At 41.9% G+C, this 22,307-nt stretch overlaps 2 protein-coding genes across 2 annotated transcripts in view; one reads left to right on the plus strand and one right to left on the minus strand.

Annotated features, from left to right (window-relative positions):
• The window catches only part of sirt2 (sirtuin 2 (silent mating type information regulation 2, homolog) 2 (S. cerevisiae)), a 31,645-nt gene extending 9,374 nt beyond the window's left edge, over positions 1-22,271 (plus strand). Inside the window, exon 16 of the mRNA XM_070543789.1 lies at positions 21,632-22,271. Within this exon, the coding sequence (XP_070399890.1) occupies positions 21,632-21,772 (141 nt within the window). The 3' untranslated portion in view covers positions 21,773-22,271. The remainder of the gene's footprint in view (positions 1-21,631) is intronic.
• Positions 14,430-22,307, minus strand: part of LOC139062561 (uncharacterized) — a 44,491-nt gene continuing 36,613 nt past the window's right edge. Inside the window, exon 2 of the mRNA XM_070543790.1 lies at positions 14,430-21,295. Coding sequence (XP_070399891.1) covers positions 18,243-19,046 — 804 coding nt within the window. The 5' untranslated portion in view covers positions 19,047-21,295 and the 3' untranslated portion in view covers positions 14,430-18,242. The remainder of the gene's footprint in view (positions 21,296-22,307) is intronic.

Here is a 22,307-nt window from a genome sequence, read left to right on the forward strand (position 1 = left end):
ACCAATATTTGCCCATAACTCCTTATTTTATGTCTGTTTGATGTCATCATTTAAAAAATATTGGATCAGATGATACTCAAGTAGCCTTCTACTCAGATACTTTTTTAAGCTTACTTGAGTAATAAACCCTATATCAGGAAAATATTATCCTCAGTTTGTGTCTAAATTTTACCTAAAATGTGTTATTTTGTAATTATGTTGTTTATTTGTTTACATATTTCCCCTTTAGTCTTTAAAATACCAATATTTGCCCATAACTCCTTATTTTATGTCTGTTTGATGTCATCATTTTAAAAATATTGGATCAGATGATACTCAAGTAGCCTTCTACTCAGATACTTTTTTACGCTTACTTGAGTAATAAACCCTATATCAGGAAAATATTGTCCTCAGTTTGTGTCTAAATTTAGCCTAAAATGTGTTATTTTGTAATTATGTTGTTTATTTGTTTACATTTTTCCCCTTTAGTCTTTAAAATACCAATATTTGCCCATAACTCCTTATTTTATGTCTGTTTGATGTCATCATTTTAAAAATATTAGACCAGATGATACTCAGTACTCAAGTAGCCTTCTACTCAGATACTTTTTTACCCTTACTTGAGTAATAAACCCTATATCAGGAAAATATTGTCCTCAGTTTGTGTCTAAATTTGACCTAAAATGTGTTATTTTGTAATTATGTTGTTTATTTGTTTACATATTTCCCAACTGTGGACCCACCACCCGCAGGAGGAACATGAAGGGTCCGGTGCAATGCGAATCGGGTGGCAGACCAAGGCGGGAGCCTTGGCGGTCCAATCCCCGGACAAGAAAACTAGTTTTTGGGACATGGAACGTCACCTCGCTGGCGGGGAAGGAGCCGGAGCTTGTGGCAGAGGTTGAGCGGTACCGGCTAGATATAGTCGGACTCACCTCGACACATTGCATTGGCTCTGGAACCCGAGACCTGGAGAGGGGTTGGACACTCTACTTTGCTGGAGTTGCTCCGGGTGAGAGGCGGAGGGCTGGGGTTGGCTTTTTGTTAGCTCCGAGACTCTCTGCCTGTGTGTTGGGGTTTACCCCGGGGGACAAGAGGGTAGCTTCCTTGCGCCTTCGGGTCGGGGAACGGGTCCTGACTGTTGTTTGTGCTTATGGGCCAAATATCAGTTCAGAGTACCCACCCTTTTTGGAGTCCCTGGGACGAGTGCTAGATAGTGCTCCATCAGGGGACTCCATTGTCCTGCTGGGGGACTTCAATGCTCACGTGGGCAATGACAGCTTGACCTGGAGGGGTGTGATTGGGAGGAACGGCCCACCTAATCTGAACTCGAGCGGTGTTTTGTTATTGGACTTCTGTGCAAGCCGCAGTTTGGCCATAACGAACACCATGTTCGAACATAAGGATGCCCACCGGTACACTTGGTACCAGGGCAGCCTAGGTCACAGGTCGATGATAGATTTTGTAGTCGTATCATCTGACCTGCGGCCGTATGTTTTGGACACCCGAGTGAAGAGAGGGGCGGAGCTGTCAACTGATCACCACCTGGTGGTGAGTTGGATCAGATGGCAAGGGAACATGCCGCGTAGACCTGGCAGACCCAAACGCATAGTGAGGGTCTGCTGGGAACGCCTGGCAGAAGAACCTGTCAAGACGGTCTTCAACTCCCACCTCCGGCAGAGCTTTGACCACGTCCCGAGAGCAGTGGGGGACATTGAGTCCGAGTGAGCCTTGTTCCACTCTGCGATTGTCGAGGCGGCTGTTGCTAGCTGTGGCCGTAAGGTGGCCGGTGCCAGTCGTGGTGGCAACCCCCGTACCCGCTGGTGGACACCAGAGGTTCGGGGAGCCGTCAGGCTGAAGAAGGAGGCCTACAGGGCGTGGCTGGTCTGTGGGTCTCCGGAGGCAGCAGACAGGTACCGGATAGCCAAGCGGGGTGCAGCAGTGGCAGTTGCCGAGGCAAAATCTCGGGCGTGGGAGGAGTTTGGTGAGGCCATGGAGAAAGACTATCGATCGGCTCCAAAGAGGTTCTGGCAAACTGTCCGGCGCCTCAGGAGAGGAAGGCAGCAACTCGCTCACACTGTTTACAGTGGGGATGGGGAGCTGCTGACGTCAACTGAGGCTATAGTCGGACGGTGGAAGGAATACTTTGAGGAGCTCCTCAATCCCACCAATGCGCATTCCGAGGAGGAACCAGAGCTGGGAGGCCTGGGGATGGACTGTCCGATCTCGGGGGCAGAAGTTGCTGAGGTAGTCAAACAACTACACAGCGGCGGAGCCCCGGGGGCGGATGAGGTTCGTCCTGGGTATCTCAAGGCTATGGATGTTGTAGGGCTGTCATGGTTGACACGTCTCTACAACATTGCGTGGTCATCGGGGGCAGTTCCTAGGGAGTGGCAGACCGGGGTGGTGGTCCCCATCTTTAAGAAGGGTGACCTGAGGGTGTGTTCCAACTATAGGGGGATCACACTCCTCAGCCTCCCTGGAAAGGTCTACGCCAAGGTACTGGAGAGGAGGGTCCGATCGATAGTTGAATCTCAGATAGAGGAGGAGCAATGTGGTTTTCGTCCTGGCCGTGGAACTGTGGACCAGCTCTATACCCTTGCAAGGGTGATGGAGGGGGCATGGGAGTTTGCCCAACCAATCCACATGTGTTTTGTGGATTTGGAGAAGGCTTATGACCGTGTCCCCAGGGGCACCCTGTGGGGGACGCTCCAGGAGTATGGGGTGGGTGGCTTTCTGTTAAGGGCCATTCAGTCCCTTTACCAGAGGAGCGTGAGTTTGGTCCGCATAGCCGGTAGTAAGTCGGACCTGTTCCCAGTGAGGGTTGGACTCCGCCAGGGCTGCCCTTTGTCACCGGTTCTGTTCATCACTTTTATGGACAGAATTTCTAGACGCAGCCGTGGTGTGGAGTGTGTCGAGTTTGGTGGCAGGAGAATCTCGTCTCTGCTTTTTGCGGATGATGTGGTCCTCCTAGCTTCATCCAGCTCTGACCTTCAGCTCTTGCTGGGTAGGTTCGCGGCCGAATGTGAAGCGGCTGGGATGAGGATCAGCACCTCCAAATCTGAGACCATGGTTCTCGACCGGAAAAGGGTGGCTTGCCACCTCCGGGTCGGGGGAGAGGTCCTACCTCAAGTGGAGGAGTTTAAGTATCTCGGGGTCTTGTTCACGAGTGAGGGTAGGAGGGATCGGGAGATCGACAGGCGGATTGGTTCGGCGTCTGCAGTGATGCGGACGCTGAGCCGATCTGTCGTGGGGAAGAGGGAGCTGAGCCAGAAAGCCAGGCTCTCGATTTACCGGTCGATCTACGTCCCAATCCTCACCTATGGTCATGAGCTTTGGGTAATGACCGAAAGAACGAGATCGCGGATACAAGCGGCCGAAATGAGTTTCCTCCGTAGGGTGGCCGGGCTCAGCCTTAGAGATAGGGTGAGGAGCTCGGACATTCGGGAGGGACTCGGAGTAGAACCGCTGCTCCTCCGGATCGAAAGGAGCCAGTTGAGGTGGTTTGGGCATCTGGTCAGGATGCCTCCTGGACGCCTTCCCGGGGAGGTGTTTCGGGCATGTCCTACCGGCAGAAGGCCCCCGGGTCGACCCAGGACACGTTGGAGAGGTTACATCTCCAATCTGGTCCGGGAACGCCTTGGGGTCCTGCCGGAGGAGCTGGTGGACAAGGCCGGGGAGAGGACGGCCTGGAGCTCCCTAGTTGGGATGCTGCCCCCGCGACCCGGACCCGGATAAGCGGAGGAAGACGAGACGAGACGAGAGATTTCCCCTTTAGTCTTTAAAATACCAATATTTGCCCATAACTCCTTATTTTATGTCTGTTTGATGTCATCATTTTAAAAATATTGGATCAGATGATACTCAGTACTCAAGTAGCCTTCTACTCAGATACTTTTTTACGCTTACTTGAGTAATAAACCCTATATCAGGAAAATATTGTCCTCAGTTTGTGTCTAAATTTTACCTAAAATGTGTTATTTTGTAATTATGTTGTTTATTTGTTTACATTTTTTCCCTTTAGTCTTTAAAATACCAGTATTTGCCCATAACTTCTTATTTTATGTCTGTTTGATGTCATCATTTTAAAAATATTGGATCAGATGATACTCAGTACTCAAGTAGCCTTCTACTCAGATACTTTTTTACGCTTACTTGAGTAATAAACCCTATATCAGGAAAATATTGTCCTCAGTTTGTGTCTAAATTTAGCCTAAAATGTGTTATTTTGTAATTATGTTGTTTATTTGTTTACATATTTCCCCTTTAGTCTTTAAAATACCAATATTTGCCCATAACTCCTTATTTTATGTCTGTTTGATGTCATCATTTTAAAAATATTGGATCAGATGATACTCAGTACTCAAGTAGCCTTCTACTCAGATACTTTTTTACCCTTACTTGAGTAATAAACCCTATATCAGGAAAATAGTGTCCTCAGTTTGTGTCTAAATTTTACCTAAAATGTGTTATTTTGTAATTATGTTGTTTATTTGTTTACATATTTCCCCTTTAGTCTTTAAAATACCAATATTTGCCCATAACTTCTTATTTTATGTCTGTTTGATGTCATCATTTTAAAAATATTGGATCAGATGATACTCAAGTAGCCTTCTACTCAGATACTTTTTTACCCTTACTTGAGTAATAAACCCTATATCAGGAAAATATTGTCCTCAGTTTGTGTCTAAATTTTACCTAAAATGTGTTATTTTGTAATTATGTTGTTTATTTGTTTACATTTTTTCCCTGTAGTCTTTAAAATACCAGTATTTGCCCATAACTTCTTATTTTATGTCTGTTTGATGTCATCATTTTAAAAATATTGGAACAGATGATACTCAGTACTCAAGTAGCCTTCTACTCAGATACTTTTTTACCCTTACTTGAGTAATAAACCCTATATCAGGAAAATAGTGTCCTCAGTTTGTGTCTAAATTTTACCTAAAATGTGTTATTTTGTAATTATGTTGTTTATTTGTTTACATATTTCCCCTTTAGTCTTTAAAATACCAATATTTGCCCATAACTTCTTATTTTATGTCTGTTTGATGTCATCATTTTAAAAATATTGGATCAGATGATACTCAAGTAGCCTTCTACTCAGATACTTTTTTACCCTTACTTGAGTAATAAACCCTATATCAGGAAAATATTGTCCTCAGTTTGTGTCTAAATTTTACCTAAAATGTGTTATTTTGTAATTATGTTGTTTATTTGTTTACATTTTTTCCCTTTAGTCTTTAAAATACCAATATTTGCCCATAACTTCTTATTTTATGTCTGTTTGATGTCATCATTTTAAAAATATTGGATCAGATGATACTCAAGTAGCCTTCTAATCAGATACTTTTTTACGCTTACTTGAGTAATAAACCCTATATCAGGAAAATATTGTCCTCAGTTTGTGTCTAAATTTTACCTAAAATGTGTTATTTTGTAATTATGTTGTTTATTTGTTTACATTTTTTCCCTTTAGTCTTTAAAATACCAATATTTGCCCATAACTTCTTATTTTATGTCTGTTTGATGTCATCATTTTAAAAATATTGGATCAGATGATACTCAAGTAGCCTTCTAATCAGATACTTTTTTACGCTTACTTGAGTAATAAACCCTATATCAGGAAAATATTGTCCTCAGTTTGTGTCTAAATTTTACCTAAAATGTGTTATTTTGTAATTATGTTGTTTGTTTATATATTTCTTCTTTAGTCTTTAAAATACCAGTATTTGCCCATAACTTCTTATTTTATGTCTGTTTGATGTCATCATTTTAAAAATATTAGACCAGATGATACTCAGTACTCAAGTAGCCTTCTACTCAGATACTTTTTTACCCTTACTTGAGTAATAAACCCTATATCAGGAAAATATTGTCCTCAGTTTGTGTCTAAATTTTACCTAAAATGTGTTATTTTGTAATTATGTTGTTTATTTGTTTACATTTTTTCCCTTTAGTCTTTAAAATACCAATATTTGCCCATAACTTCTTATTTTATGTCTGTTTGATGTCATCATTTTAAAAATATTGGATCAGATGATACTCAAGTAGCCTTCTACTCAGATACTTTTTTACCCTTACTTGAGTAATAAACCCTATATCAGGAAAATAGTGTCCTCAGTTTGTGTCTAAATTTTACCTAAAATGTGTTATTTTGTAATTATGTTGTTTATTTGTTTACATATTTCCCCTTTAGTCTTTAAAATACCAATATTTGCCCATAACTTCTTATTTTATGTCTGTTTGATGTCATCATTTTAAAAATATTGGATCAGATGATACTCAAGTAGACTTCTAATCAGATACTTTTTTACGCTTACTTGAGTAATAAACCCTATATCAGGAAAATATTATCCTCAGTTTGTGTCTAAATTTAGCCTAAAATGTGTTATTTTGTAATTATGTTGTTTATTTGTTTACATTTTTCCCCTTTAGTCTTTAAAATACCAATATTTGCCCATAACTCCTTATTTTATGTCTGTTTGATGTCATCATTTTAAAAATATTAGACCAGATGATACTCAGTACTCAAGTAGCCTTCTACTCAGATACTTTTTTACCCTTACTTGAGTAATAAACCCTATATCAGGAAAATATTGTCCTCAGTTTGTGTCTAAATTTTACCTAAAATGTGTTATTTTGTAATTATGTTGTTTATTTGTTTACATATTTCCCCTTTAGTCTTTAAAATACCAATATTTGCCCATAACTCCTTATTTTATGTCTGTTTGATGTCATCATTTTAAAAATATTGGATCAGATGATACTCAGTACTCAAGTAGCCTTCTACTCAGATACTTTTTTACGCTTACTTGAGTAATAAACCCTATATCAGGAAAATATTGTCCTCAGTTTGTGTCTAAATTTTACCTAAAATGTGTTATTTTGTAATTATGTTGTTTATTTGTTTACATTTTTTCCCTTTAGTCTTTAAAATACCAGTATTTGCCCATAACTTCTTATTTTATGTCTGTTTGATGTCATCATTTTAAAAATATTGGATCAGATGATACTCAGTACTCAAGTAGCCTTCTACTCAGATACTTTTTTACGCTTACTTGAGTAATAAACCCTATATCAGGAAAATATTGTCCTCAGTTTGTGTCTAAATTTAGCCTAAAATGTGTTATTTTGTAATTATGTTGTTTATTTGTTTACATATTTCCCCTTTAGTCTTTAAAATACCAATATTTGCCCATAACTCCTTATTTTATGTCTGTTTGATGTCATCATTTTAAAAATATTGGATCAGATGATACTCAGTACTCAAGTAGCCTTCTACTCAGATACTTTTTTACCCTTACTTGAGTAATAAACCCTATATCAGGAAAATAGTGTCCTCAGTTTGTGTCTAAATTTTACCTAAAATGTGTTATTTTGTAATTATGTTGTTTATTTGTTTACATATTTCCCCTTTAGTCTTTAAAATACCAATATTTGCCCATAACTTCTTATTTTATGTCTGTTTGATGTCATCATTTTAAAAATATTGGATCAGATGATACTCAAGTAGCCTTCTACTCAGATACTTTTTTACCCTTACTTGAGTAATAAACCCTATATCAGGAAAATATTGTCCTCAGTTTGTGTCTAAATTTTACCTAAAATGTGTTATTTTGTAATTATGTTGTTTATTTGTTTACATTTTTTCCCTTTAGTCTTTAAAATACCAGTATTTGCCCATAACTTCTTATTTTATGTCTGTTTGATGTCATCATTTTAAAAATATTGGATCAGATGATACTCAGTACTCAAGTAGCCTTCTACTCAGATACTTTTTTACCCTTACTTGAGTAATAAACCCTATATCAGGAAAATATTGTCCTCAGTTTGTGTCTAAATTTTACCTAAAATGTGTTATTTTGTAATTATGTTGTTTATTTGTTTACATTTTTTCCCTTTAGTCTTTAAAATACCAATATTTGCCCATAACTTCTTATTTTATGTCTGTTTGATGTCATCATTTTAAAAATATTGGATCAGATGATACTCAAGTAGCCTTCTAATCAGATACTTTTTTACGCTTACTTGAGTAATAAACCCTATATCAGGAAAATATTGTCCTCAGTTTGTGTCTAAATTTTACCTAAAATGTGTTATTTTGTAATTATGTTGTTTATTTGTTTACATTTTTCCCCTTTAGTCTTTAAAATACCAATATTTGCCCATAACTCCTTATTTTATGTCTGTTTGATGTCATCATTTTAAAAATATTAGACCAGATGATACTCAGTACTCAAGTAGCCTTCTACTCAGATACTTTTTTACCCTTACTTGAGTAATAAACCCTATATCAGGAAAATATTGTCCTCAGTTTGTGTCTAAATTTTACCTAAAATGTGTTATTTTGTAATTATGTTGTTTATTTGTTTACATTTTTTCCGTTTAGTCTTTAAAATACCAATATTTGCCCATAACTTCTTATTTTATGTCTGTTTGATGTCATCATTTTAAAAATATTGGATCAGATGATACTCAAGTAGCCTTCTAATCAGATACTTTTTTACGCTTACTTGAGTAATAAACCCTATATCAGGAAAATATTGTCCTCAGTTTGTGTCTAAATTTAGCCTAAAATGTGTTATTTTGTAATTATGTTGTTTATTTGTTTACATTTTCCCCTTTAGTCTTTAAAATACCAATATTTGCCCATAACTTCTTATTTTATGTCTGTTTGATGTCATCATTTTAAAAATATTGGATCAGATGATACTCAAGTAGCCTTCTAATCAGATACTTTTTTACCCTTACTTGAGTAATAAACCCTATATCAGGAAAATATTGTCCTCAGTTTGTGTCTAAATTTTACCTAAAATGTGTTATTTTGTAATTATGTTGTTTATTTGTTTACATTTTTTCCCTTTAGTCTTTAAAATACCAATATTTGCCCATAACTCCTTATTTTATGTCTGTTTCATGTCATCATTTTAAAAATATTGGATCAGATGATACTCAAGTAGCCTTCTACTCAGATACTTTTTTACCCTTACTTGAGTAATAAACCCTATATCAGGAAAATATTGTCCTCAGTTTGTGTCTAAATTTTACCTAAAATGTGTTATTTTGTAATTATGTTGTTTATTTGTTTACATTTTTTCCCTTTAGTCTTTAAAATACCAATATTTGCCCATAACTTCTTATTTTATGTCTGTTTGATGTCATCATTTTAAAAATATTGGATCAGATCATACTCAAGTAGCCTTCTACTCAGATACTTTTTTACCCTTACTTGAGTAATAAACCCTATATCAGGAAAATATTATCCTCAGTTTGTGTCTAAATTTAGCCTAAAATGTGTTATTTTGTAATTATGTTGTTTATTTGTTTACATATTTCCCCTTTAGTCTTTAAAATACCAATATTTGCCCATAACTCCTTATTTTATGTCTGTTTGATGTCATCGTTTTAAAAATATTAGACCAGATGATACTCAGTACTCAAGTAGCCTTCTACTCAGATACTTTTTTACCCTTACTTGAGTAATAAACCCTATATCAGGAAAATATTGTCCTCAGTTTGTGTCTAAATTTTACCTAAAATGTGTTATTTTGTAATTATGTTGTTTATTTGTTTACATATTTCCCCTTTAGTCTTTAAAATACCAATATTTGCCCATAACTCCTTATTTTATGTCTGTTTGATGTCATCATTTTAAAAATATTGGATCAGATGATACTCAGTACTCAAGTAGCCTTCTACTCAGATACTTTTTTACGCTTACTTGAGTAATAAACCCTATATCAGGAAAATATTGTCCTCAGTTTGTGTCTAAATTTTACCTAAAATGTGTTATTTTGTAATTATGTTGTTTATTTGTTTACATATTCCCCCTTTAGTCTTTAAAATACCAATATTTGCCCATAACTTCTTATTTTATGTCTGTTTGATGTCATCATTTTAAAAATATTAGACCAGATGATACTCAGTACTCAAGTAGACTTCTACTCAGATACTTTTTACCCTTACTTGAGTAATAAACCCTATATCAGGAAAATATTGTCCTCAGTTTGTGTCTAAATTTTACCTAAAATGTGTTATTTTGTAATTATGTTGTTTATTTGTTTACATATTTCCCCTTTAGTCTTTAAAATACCAATATTTGCCCATAACTCCTTATTTTATGTCTGTTTGATGTCATCATTTTAAAAATATTGGATCAGATGATACTCAGTACTCAAGTAGCCTTCTACTCAGATACTTTTTTACGCTTACTTGAGTAATAAACCCTATATCAGGAAAATATTGTCCTCAGTTTGTGTCTAAATTTTACCTAAAATGTGTTATTTTGTAATTATGTTGTTTATTTGTTTACATATTCCCCCTTTAGTCTTTAAAATACCAATATTTGCCCATAACTTCTTATTTTATGTCTGTTTGATGTCATCATTTTAAAAATATTAGACCAGATGATACTCAGTACTCAAGTAGACTTCTACTCAGATACTTTTTACCCTTACTTGAGTAATAAACCCTATATCAGGAAAACATTGTCCTCGGTTTGTGTCCTTCCAGTGAGCTTTGCAGATGTGGGAAAATGTCATCAGGCAGTAATCATTGTTAAATTCATAATTATTCTTGGAGAGAGACCAACTCTTATCTGTCCCTGGGAGCCCCGTAATGCATAGCGTCATTTCAATATGGGGGTGTCCGCCACACGGTTTATATGCAGGTAGCGGCGCTGCGGCTGCTTTATATAGCGACTCGTTGCGTTCTCCCTCAACCCAAATCCTCGGATCACGCATTTTAGCTAAAACGCTAACGTTAGCTTGCCTTGCGTTGACTGTGGAGTTGTGGGTGATGGTCACGCAGATGTGTCATGAGATTTGAAGCGTTGCTGCCTTTCACAGACACTTTTTCTGCTCGTGCTGCAAACAGGATAGCCGTCTTCTATCAGCTGTCCCTCGGCATTCTTCAAATATCTAAAAGATGCCCGTACTTCCCACTTTGTCTTCTTTGAGGGATAAAAATGTCCTCCTGAGCGCTGCCGTCTCCTCCTTTGGCCGTTATTTCAGCTTTAGCTTCAAGAAAGTTTTGGTTGTAAACAACAAAGCGCGCATGTGCCGCCGGTGTTCTGAGAAAACATCCTACTTTGGCCAAACGTCCTACCCATAGGATCATTTAACGGTGTTTTAGATGACACAAACCCTTACCCTAACCCTAACCCAAAAAATCAAGTATCAACGTCAATAACTTACCTATTTTCCTGCAAATATGACAACAGAGTAGCATTCCCTTTTTGTGTTGTGCGCATGCGCGCACATGCTCAGGAACAACGGGTAGGACGGTTTACCGGGTAGGAGAAATTCCCAGAACACCGGTCCTGCAACTTCAGCAGGTGATACGGTGGCTGGTAAGGGTCACCGCGCCTACACCGCAGCCACGGTAAACCCACCAAGATAATAAAATTTTTTTAAAAACAAGACGGTTATTATTATTGTCAACTTTTTTTTACCGGGGTTTACCGCTACACCGGTTACCGTGACAACCCTACCTGATCGGTCTGCTTTGATCTATTTTGAAAACTCCGATCAAAACCGATAGGGGCGCTATCGGCCGATTGGGATCAAATGCCGATCCATCGGTGCATCCCTAGTAGACACGTTAGTCACTGCTTTTAACACTGGAGGTTATTGAGGATCAAATTAAATTCACAGAACTTCTGGTCTGAAGGTTGCTATGACTCACATTAACTTTAGTTTGGTCTCTTCTGTCTCACACACACACACACACACACACACACACCAATGAGCCTAAGCGTACAGCCAGAGCGATGTTGGTGTGGCCATCACCCTCATCTCATTGCTGTGAGTGACCTGAAAAGGAGCAAGGCGGCCTACAAACTGGACCAGAATAACAGTTAACTGCAGTATTTAGCGTAGTATGTGAGAGTTTTAGCCTGAAGCCTAAAACAAGTAGCCTAGTGAACTAGACCAAATTCTTGCTTTGCAAAGTTTGGTCTAGGCATGCTCCACTGGAACCTCAGCAGCTCCTACCAGGACTCTGGCTAGCCAGTCACAGCTCTCTAGAGGGGTTTCAAACACATAAAGAGCTGTGATTGGTCCATAATGGTGGGCCAATCATAGTGCTCTATCTGCTTAGTGAACAAATCACAGAGCTTTATCTGCTTTGTGGGCCAATCAGGGCACTCTATATGCCTGGTGGGTGGGATGGTGCAACAGAGTGAAACAGGAGTATGTCACATTCATTGTCCAGTGGAATGCGGAGATCATTTGAAAGACAACGGTAGAACCCGCCCCACAACCGAGAGCCGTCAATGGAGCATGGCCAGACTAAATGATACATTTATTTAGTCTGGCTTGCCAGCCTATAAAACAAGGGAAGTTTGGCCTCATTTAACATCAGACTGTGAGGGAAAGCAGGAGTTTGTCTTTTTTTCTGGCCGTGACATAAGCGTCTTTCAGCGCGTCTCATCTGGATGTTTAATAATTAGAATTTAGGCTTCTTATTAGACATTCTTATTATCATTACTGGAATGAAAAAACATTTCCGCATGCCATCTGAGACAGAATCTTGTATGTCCCAGCTTGGATTCAAACCCGGGTCCTTGGCGTGTTAAGTAATCTCTTTGGCATGTGCAGGTTGTCGCCCAGTGGAGCTACATCTGATTCACAACATGCACTATGTTGAACTACACGTAACAAATTGTCAAAATAATGTAAACCCCAGATAACTAGACATGTATAAATGTATCTGAATGGATTCTTAGGTAATGTTCACTTACATATGTTTTACCAGTTGAAGCCGTCCTACGGTTACAGTTTTTGGCCTTCGGACCAATATTTGCTGGGATGCATGGACGTAATTTTGGGGGGGGACAGGGGGGACATGTCCCCCCCCCACTTTTTCCAAATTCAAGTTTTGACCCCTGCACTTTTTACCATCCAAAAACAATATTACGCTATATTAAATTGACACTAGTTGAGCTCTAGGACCAAGCAGAAAACAACCATTTGTGTTGAAGCCTGTTTCCCATTAGATCATACTGTAAAGATATACCCCCCCCCCCCCCCTTTCTAAAGTGAAAATTACGTCCATGCTGGGATGCTCTATGTTGAACTACACGTAACTAGTTGTCAAAATAACAATTACACATGTACCTGTAGACATTTACAAATACCTGAATGGATTTTTAAGAAAATTTTTGTTACAAATTTTTTTTTTTTTTACAAATTTAAGACGTCCTAACGCAATCTTCTTCCGGCTCTTGGAGGGTGCAGACGCTTTTATCCTCCTCTCCTCCATATCCTCAAGGCCTTTGTCTGTCTCTGTGTGCTGGGTGCACGGCTGCTTCTGCATTTTTCTGGAAACTGGAAACTGAAATTCACTTAAATTCACTTAATATTTGTGACCCAGCAAATGTGATCACTTTTCTCTGTTAACCCATAATAAAGACATTAAAGAACCAAACTTCATGAATGTTTTTTGTGACAAAGAAGTATCTGTTCCAATCACTCTATCAGAGAAAAATCAGAGTTTTAAAAATAACGGGACACTCAGTAGAGCCATTATATTATATTTTTTACAAGTGTATGTAAACTTCTGACCACAACTGTATATATATATATATACAGATCTATATATACAGATCTATAAAATATAATAATAGGCTATGTAAACTTTAAGTTACTGTAGCTTACAATTAAATGTGTTATCTATGAAAGATTAAATGCTTTGTGGAGTGAAATAACAGGAAATTCTGGGCCAAACCCATCCTATTTCATAGACTTATCTCTGGCGTTTATAACAAATCAAACCTTTTGAAAATCAGTTGAAAATTGAGCAAGTTAGTTATTTAAATAGTACATGCACCATACACCCCAATGTCAAGAAAGGGGGCAGCTGACTTAGGTAAGCTGGCCGCCACGTTGCTACGTTGCATCCCATTGGCGAACAGTGGGGATGAGTCATCTAGTGTTTATATACATATCTATGGGAGAGCCAGCTTCACTCGGCTGCTGAGTCTGGTCAGATCAGAGGACACCGACAGCAGCAGCAGTGCTAACACAGTTATAACTTTTGTGAGACGGGCAGAAATGAGCATTTTGAGCATAGTTTTCGTCTAGTCTCAGCTTGTTAACGAAAACTCCCGTTCGTTTATGTCATGTTCTGTGTCCCTTTGCTCCCCAGCCCCTCCAGTTCCCACTCCAGGTTTTCCTCTTGTGTTCCATTATTATCCCCAGCCCTCTGTAGACTTCCCCCAGGTGTCTTTCTAATCATTCCCCATTCCTAATCAATCTTTATTTAGTCCTCCTTATCCATCTAGTTATTAGTTGTTTATGTTTGGCCCTCAGTCTTTAGGTTTAGTTTTTAGTTTTATAGTTTTAGGTTTATCTGCCCTCCTCTGGTTCTGTTCCCCATTTAGATAATATTATGCACCTGCTTTCCCTCCAGCCTTCACTCCACACACCTGCTGCCTGTTTTCTTAATTGCTCCTCTATGTGTATATAAGCCTTGTCTTGTCATTAAGTGTTTGTTCGTTCATTGTATTTGTCAGCGTTGTTCTGTCTCTCTCAAGTTTTCTCCTAGTCCGTGCTCATGAGTGAGCTTCTGTTTTGTTTTTGAGATTTAGTCTAGTTCATGTGTTTTTGGACTTTTGGCTCATCCTCCTTAAAATAAAAGAATTGTTTTTCTTTAACCACTCCTGCCTCGAGTCGTTCTGGGTTCTGCATTCTGGTTTCCACCTCCTCCTTCCTGACCGTGACAGTTTTAGTCACCAAAGAGCTATTTTTAGCTCGTCAGCATCTCGTTTTTGTTATGAAAAAAAGGGGCGTCAACTAGACAACACTGCTTCAAGCCATAGTGCATGCTGAGGACTGGGGTGCATCCTCGTGGATTTACAGCTCCTTCCTGTGGATACGCAACGCTATTGGTCAGCGCGCTAGACTTGCATAAATTAGTTGTTTACTGTAGAGGCCAGGGGAGGGACTTAGAGGTAATATAAATTATGAAAAATTGCCTACGTGTCATCACCATCAAACAAGGTCAGAGTCAAATGTAAGCATCTTTGAAAACTACGTACTCCAGCTTTAATTTAGTAATATGAATTTTATTTCTCTAAAGTGGTTTTGAATTGAATTTTGATTTTTAGAAGAGAGAGTGAGACAAACTTAATTGGTTAGAAGTTAGCATAACGCCTTGATTGATCTTAAACATTTAATTGTTACTGTAAGGCGTTACGGCCAGTGCCTTTCTGCTCTGGGGATGGGATAAAAAGCTGTTGTTGCCCTTCATGAGACTGCCCCTCCTTGTGTTTTCACACCTGGACCCAATCAGCACCAGGGCAGTATAAAGACGAGCTGCCAGACTGAGACTCAGAAACCGGGAGACCAAATCTGTGCCATGGCTTCTTGTTGGCTCCATTGGTGTTTTTAGTGGTTTAGTCAGGCTATTTTTAATTGGTAAAAGCAAGAGTGCTTTTAGATTTTAAAACAGGCCAGGGGTCAGAGTGCTGGCTCCCTCTTAGCTCCAAACTTTGTGATATGGTCAGTGGACCTTTGTGTTATGTTTGGGAGCTTTTTAGATGTCTGCTTTAATTGGGAATCGTTGTCGTCATCTCCCTCCGCTTATCCGGGTCTGGGTCGCGGGGGCAGCATCCCAACTAGGGAGCTCCAGACCGTCCTCTACTAGCCACCTCCACCAGCTCCTCCGGCAGGACCCCAAGGGGTTCCCGGACCAGATTGGAAATGTAACCTCTCCAACGTGTGCCGGATCGACCCGGGGGCCTCCTGCCGGCAGGACATGCCCGAAACACCCCCCCAGGGAGGCGTCCAGGAGGCATCCTGACCAGATGCCCAAACCACCTCAACTGACTCCTTTCGATCCGGAGGAGTAGCTGTTCTACTCCCGAGTCCCTCCCGAATGTCCGAGCTCCTCTCCCTATCTCTAAGGCTGAGCCCGGCCACCCTACGGAGGAAACTCATTTCGGCCGCTTGTATCCGCGATCTCGTTCTTTCGGTCATTACCCAAAGCTCATGACCATAGGTGAGGATTGGGATGTAGATCGACCGGTAAATCGAGAGCCTGGCTTTCTGGCTCAGCTCCCTCTTCACCACGACAGATTGGCTCAGCGTCCGCATCACTGCAGATGCTGAACCAATCCGCCTGTCGATCTCCCGATCCCTCCTACCCTCACTTGTGAACAAGACCCCAAGATACTTAAACTCCTCCACTTGAGGTAGGACCTCTCCTCCGACCCGGAGTTGGCAAGCCACCCTTTTCCGGTCGAGAACCATGGTCTCCAATTTGGAGGTGCTGATCCTCATCCCAGCCGCTTCACACTCGGCCGCGAACCTACTCAGCATGAGCTGAAGGTCAGAGCTGGATGAAGCTAGGACGGGGGTCGGCAACCCGCGGCTCTGGAGCCGCATGCAGCTCTTCCATCCATCTGATGTGGCTCTCTGTGCTTGTAAAATAATGACTGGATATTTAAATAAAATGCTTTATATTTTACTGCATACATTTTACATCTGTAAGCTAATTCTAAATGTAAAGATTGTCTGCGTAAACCTGAACAGGTCCAACCCGGTCTTACTGTGAGACCGGGTTGATGCATCACGCTTGTGCGTAATCATAGGCGTTTCCTGAGCTGAAGAGGATGTGAGATTCTGGGATTCTCCTCAGACAGGCTCATGGATGCGACGCCAGATTGGAGAGAGGAACAAGCACAATTCAGCCAAAGTTTCATAATCAGGGAACATTTCCTAAGTGACAAGTCTCTCTGAGAGACCGGGTTTGGAAAACTCTCGCTTCAGTCAGAGGAATCTTCCCGCATGCGCTCTGGTTCTGCGACACGCTCCAAGCCCCTCTCCACATCTTCAGCTCGCTGTGTACCTTATGTAGTACACGCTGACAGCGAGCTGCGCTGAGCAGTGTCCAGCTCAGATGTTCAGATGGGAATCTTTTCTTGGGTGATTTAGCTACATCTGCGATGTGCATAACGAATAAAATGTCAGTTCGTCTGCATGCGTCGGGGTAATTCTTTCTATTCTTTCTCCGTCAAAATAAACAGCCAAATACGGGAACTGTCCGGTCAACACGACACAAGCCCTGCTTTTAACTGTTCTGTTTTCTTGTGAAAATTGTTGCAAAGAGATATAATTTAACTTGATTAACACGAGAGCCAGGCGCACTGCGCCGTTATCTCCATCACTGTAAATGAGGGAAAAACAAATTGATCGGATCCTTTTCTGACCTTCCCCACCTACAAAGTTTAATTACAACAATCAAACGTGACAGAGCCTGGATTTGTATTCTGAACAGTCTAAACATGTTTTAAAAAGAAACGTATGACAAAAGGGGCATCTGCTCAGTAAAACCACCAACAGGGTGAAAAATATCAAAATATTGTAGTCAGAGACGGGCTACAACTTCTGGATCCATTTTATATAAATCATTTTATTGATTATCTTCTTATGAAAGATAACTTTGACATACATGATCTACCAGTACTGGCTGCTGTCACCTGTTGTGATTGGTTAAAGCAGCTCTCAGATGTCTGTGGGTAGGCCCCGCCCACAACGACGAGGCTGCTGTGGCTCCCAGTCTTTTCTGTGGGAAACGGGTAATAATGGCTCTTTGATGGGAACATGTTGCCGACCCCTGAGCTAGGAGGACCACATCATCTGCAAAAAGCAGAGACGAGATTCTCCTGCCACCAAACTCGACATACTCCACACCACGGCTGCGCCTAGAAATTCTGTCCATAAAGGTAATGAACAGAACCGGTGACAAAGGGTAGCCCTGGCACAGTCCAACCCTCACCGGGAACAGGTCCGACTTACTACCGACTATGCGGACCAAACTCACGCTCCTCTGGTAAAGGGCCCTTAACAGAAAGCCACCCACCCCATAATCCTGGAGTGTCCCCCACAGGGTGCCCCTGGGGACACGGTCATAAGCCTTCTCCAAATCCACAAAACACATGTGGATTGGTTGGGCAAACTCCCTTGCTCCCTCCATCACCCTTGCAAGGGTATAGAGCTGGTCCACAGTTCCACAGCCAGGAGGAAAACCACATTGCTCCTCCTCAATCTGAGATTCAACTATCGATCAGACCCTCCTCTCCAGTACCTTGGAGTAGACCTTTCCAGGGAGGCTGAGGAGTGTGATCCCCCTATAGTTGGAACACACCTTCAGGTCACCCTTTTTAAAGATGGGGACCACCACCCCAGTCTGCCACTCCACAGGAACTGCCCCCGATGACCACGCAATGTTGCATAGATGTGTCAACTATGACAGCCCTACAACATCCATAGCCTTGAGATACCAGGACGAACCTCATTTGCCCCCGGGGCTCCACCGCTGTGTAGTTGTTTGACTACCTCAGCAACTTCTGCCCCCGAGATTGGACAGTCCATCCCTAGGTCCCCCGGCTCTGGTTCCTCCTCGGAATGTGCATAGGTGGGATTAAGGAGCTCCTCAAAGTATTCCTTCCACCGCCTGACTATAGCCCCAGTTGATGTCAGCAGCTCCCCATCCCCAGTGTAAACAGTGTGAGCGAGTTGCTGCCTTCCTCTCCTGAGGCGCCGGGCAGTTTGCCAGAACCTCTTTGGAGCCGATCGATAGTCTTTCTTCATGGCCTCACCAAACTCCTCCCACGCCCGAGATTTTGCCTCGGCAACTGCCACTGCTGCACCCCGCTTGGCTATCCGGTACCTGTCTGCTGCCTCCGGAGACCCACAGACCAGCCACGGCCTGTAGGCCTCCTTCTTCAGCCTGACGACTCCCTGAACCTCTGGTGTCCACCAGCGGGTACGGGGGTTGCCACCATGACTGGCACCGGCCACCTTGCGACCACAACTAGCAACATCCACCTCAACAATCGCAAAGAGGAACAAGGCCCACTCGGAGTCAATGTCCCCCACTGCTCTCGGGACGTGGTCAAACGTCTTAACAGGTTTTTCTGCCAGGCGTTCCCAGCAGACCCTCACTATGCGTTTGGTTCTGCCAGGTCTATGCGGCATCTTCCACTGCCATCTGATCCAACTCACCAGCAGGTGGTGATCAGTTGACAGCTCCGTTCCTCTCTTCACTCGGGTGTCCATAACATATGGCCGCAGGTCAGATGATACGATCAGATGATACGACTACAAAGTCTATCATCGACCTGCGACCTAGGCTGCCCTGGTACCAAGTGTACCGATGGGCACACGGTTTTATGTGTTTTTTTTTTGTTCGAACATGGTGTTCGTTATGGCCAAACTGTGGCTTGCACAGAAGTCCAATAACGAAACACCACTCGAGTTCAGATCAGGCGGGCCTTTCCTCCCAATCACACCCCTCTAGGTCAAGCTGTCATTGCCCACGTGAGCATTGAAGTCCCCCAGCAGGACAATGGAGTCCCCTAATGGAGCACTATCTAGCACTCGTACCAGGGACTCCAAAAAGGGTGGGTACTCTGAACTGATATTTGGCACATAAGCACAAACAACAGTCAGGCCCCGTTCCCCGACCCGAAGGCGCAGGGAAGCTACCCTCTCGTCCCCCGGGGTAAACCCCAACACACAGGCAGTGTCTTGGGGCTAACAAAAAGCCAACCCAGCCCTCCGCCTCTCACCCTGAGCAACTCCAGCAAAGGAGAGTGTCCAACCCCTCTCAAGGACTTGGGTTCCAGAGCCAATGCTATGTGTCGAGGTGAGTCTGACTATATCTAGCCGGTACCGCTCAACCTCTGCCACAAGCTCCTGCTCCTTCCCCGCCAGCGAGGTGACGTTCCATGTCCCAAAAACCAGTTTTCTTGTTCGGGGATCGGACCGCCAAGGCTCCCGCCTTGGTCTGCCACCCGATCCACATTGCATCGGACCCTTCATGTTCCTCCTGTGGGTGGTGGGTCCACAGTTGGATGAGCCCATGTATCCGGTTCGGGCTGGGCCCGGCCGGGCCCCATGGGCGTAAGCCCGGCCACCAGGCGCTCGCTCACGGGCCCCAACCCCAGGCCTGGCTCCAGGGTGGGACCCCGGTAACCCTCCGCGCCGGGTACTCCAACTCTGTTTTAACGTCCATGAAAGATCCTGTGATAATTGGGAATCCCTGTTTTAAACATGTAACCACTTGCCTTTTTAACTCTTGTAATTGTTGTGTTTTTAAAGGCCCTGTTTATATAAAACAGGTTTGAATTTTACCAACTTGCACATGCCTCTGTGTTATGACGTGTTCTTCATTTTAACACCCATACCTGTTCGTAACAAAAGGCAAAAAAGACATGGGGTGTTTCTTAGGGATGGACAATATATCGGCATCAATATCGGTATCGGCCGATGTTAGTCATTTTTTAAAACATTGGTATCAGTCTGATAAATTAAACTGGGCCAATATTAACAACTGATATTTTTATCCATCTTGTCTCCATTTGTTTACCTGTTTCAGACGGTGAGGGAGGTGATGTGTATTTGTTTAGTCATGTGACAGTGATTGTAATCATCTCAGAAGTGTGTGTGTGTGTGTGTAATACGGTAAATTCAGCTTTAATGATTTTTATTCTATACAAATTTGCTGATTTTAGAAGCATTAATGTCAGTATATTGGTTATCGACCTTAACATTGATCTTAATATCGGTATCGGCCCAAAATTTCATATCAGTGCATCACTACTGTTTCTCAATGTCAAGGCGCCTGGCCTTGCGAGGTGATGTCTTGCGAGGCAAGGTGCCTTGCTTATGAGAACACGGTCCTTCCTTGGTCAAAGAAAATGGTTAAATGGAACAGACTTGCATCACGTGACCGCAGCGTCCACAGCGGTCACATAACGTCACGTGACACGGGAGATAACGTTATATTTTATACGCATTAGTTTCAATATAAATATAAAACGAGCCTTTTACTTTTTAAATTGTGTATATGTTTATTAAATTAAAAATATAAGTTAGCTACTACCTGCTAGCCACCGAAGCTGCAACTACTAAGCAACTAACCAACCATAGATAACTTCTTTGGATCGAAAAAAAACATTTTAAATTAGTTGACTTACTTTTAAACTTGAAATTTGCCCAGAAGTAGCTGCCGGCTCCTGATCCACCATCCTTTTGAAAATACTGCGGTGTATTCTGGGTAATTTTTGACCAAGGCTAGGCTACAAGACACCTCCCGTGTATCTTTGCTCAGCTAGCTAAACGGCTAACAAACGGAGAACACACGCCTCGGTAGGACATGAACACTGGAACACGTCTTGGCGGCTCCAAACGATGTATCTCCTAGGCAACCGGGGCGGGGCAAAGACATCAAGGCGAGGTTCCTTGGCATTGAGCAACACCCATAGGCAATGAAGTCTTGTTGCTTCATCAGCTCCATCTTTTCCCTAAAAAATGAAAGAAATGCTGTAAATGATGTTGTTAGATGGAACAGGTGGAATCTGAACCCGTTCAAACGTCTGCGATAACCTGTTTAAATGAGATGATGGTGATCGGTTTAATCACACCTGTAGGTATCAGGTTGCAACGGTGGAACCATGAAGGAAATAAAGGTGAAGGTTTTTCACATGTGGGGGGAACTTTTTCCTGTGTGAGATGTGGTCGTGGGACAGAGACAGATGTGTCATGAAACCCGAAGACTGAGTTATTTTTACATGTTTGCACCATCATCTGTCACTGTGCATTACGTCACACTGTTGTGGTTTAACACTTTGCCTCTGTAGGCAGAGCTGGAAGAAGTGGTGAAGAAGGAGCACACCAGGATCGACAGTCAGGACGAGAGGGAACAGTCCGGGGAAAGCAGAGGAGCAGCAGCCGGGCCTGGTTCTGCTTCAGCAGGTCTAACAGCCAAGGCAGAGGAGTAACTCGGAGCCTCTGATATCCGTCCCTACTCACTGCTCGGTGCACTTGTCTCATCTGCACTCTACGAGTATTGACATACTTTTACATTGGTGTTAGCTGGATGTCACCTCTCTCTGCAGTTTTAACCCGGGCAGGCACGTGTAATCTGGCGTTAGCTTTCCATGTTCCAGGGAAACGCAGGTGGGAGTTCTGAGGCGGTGTGGGCTGATTACGGCGTTATTAAACAGTCAGGTTTCCACCTCCTCACAGAATCAGCGGATTTAGATGTTCCAATATGTTTTAAACTGCTTTTTGTTTTTATTGTATGGTTTAGCAAGTCAGTGATATCCTGATCAGTTTAAAAAAGTGCTCAAAAAGAGTTTCTCTGCTCTTTTGTGTTCATTTCTGCTTATTAACAGGTGTGGTTGCCAATGTCATTTAAAACTCAACACGAACTGAGCTGTAAGAATGTAAACTGTTGGATAGTAAAACAACTGGTTCAATAAATGACATGCTTTTAAACTCAGTGTGGTCACTTAAACTGTTCTCCTAAAAATA

This window comes from Nothobranchius furzeri, chromosome 13, assembly GCF_043380555.1.
Source record: "Nothobranchius furzeri strain GRZ-AD chromosome 13, NfurGRZ-RIMD1, whole genome shotgun sequence".
NCBI classification, from domain to species: Eukaryota; Metazoa; Chordata; class Actinopteri; order Cyprinodontiformes; family Nothobranchiidae; genus Nothobranchius; species Nothobranchius furzeri.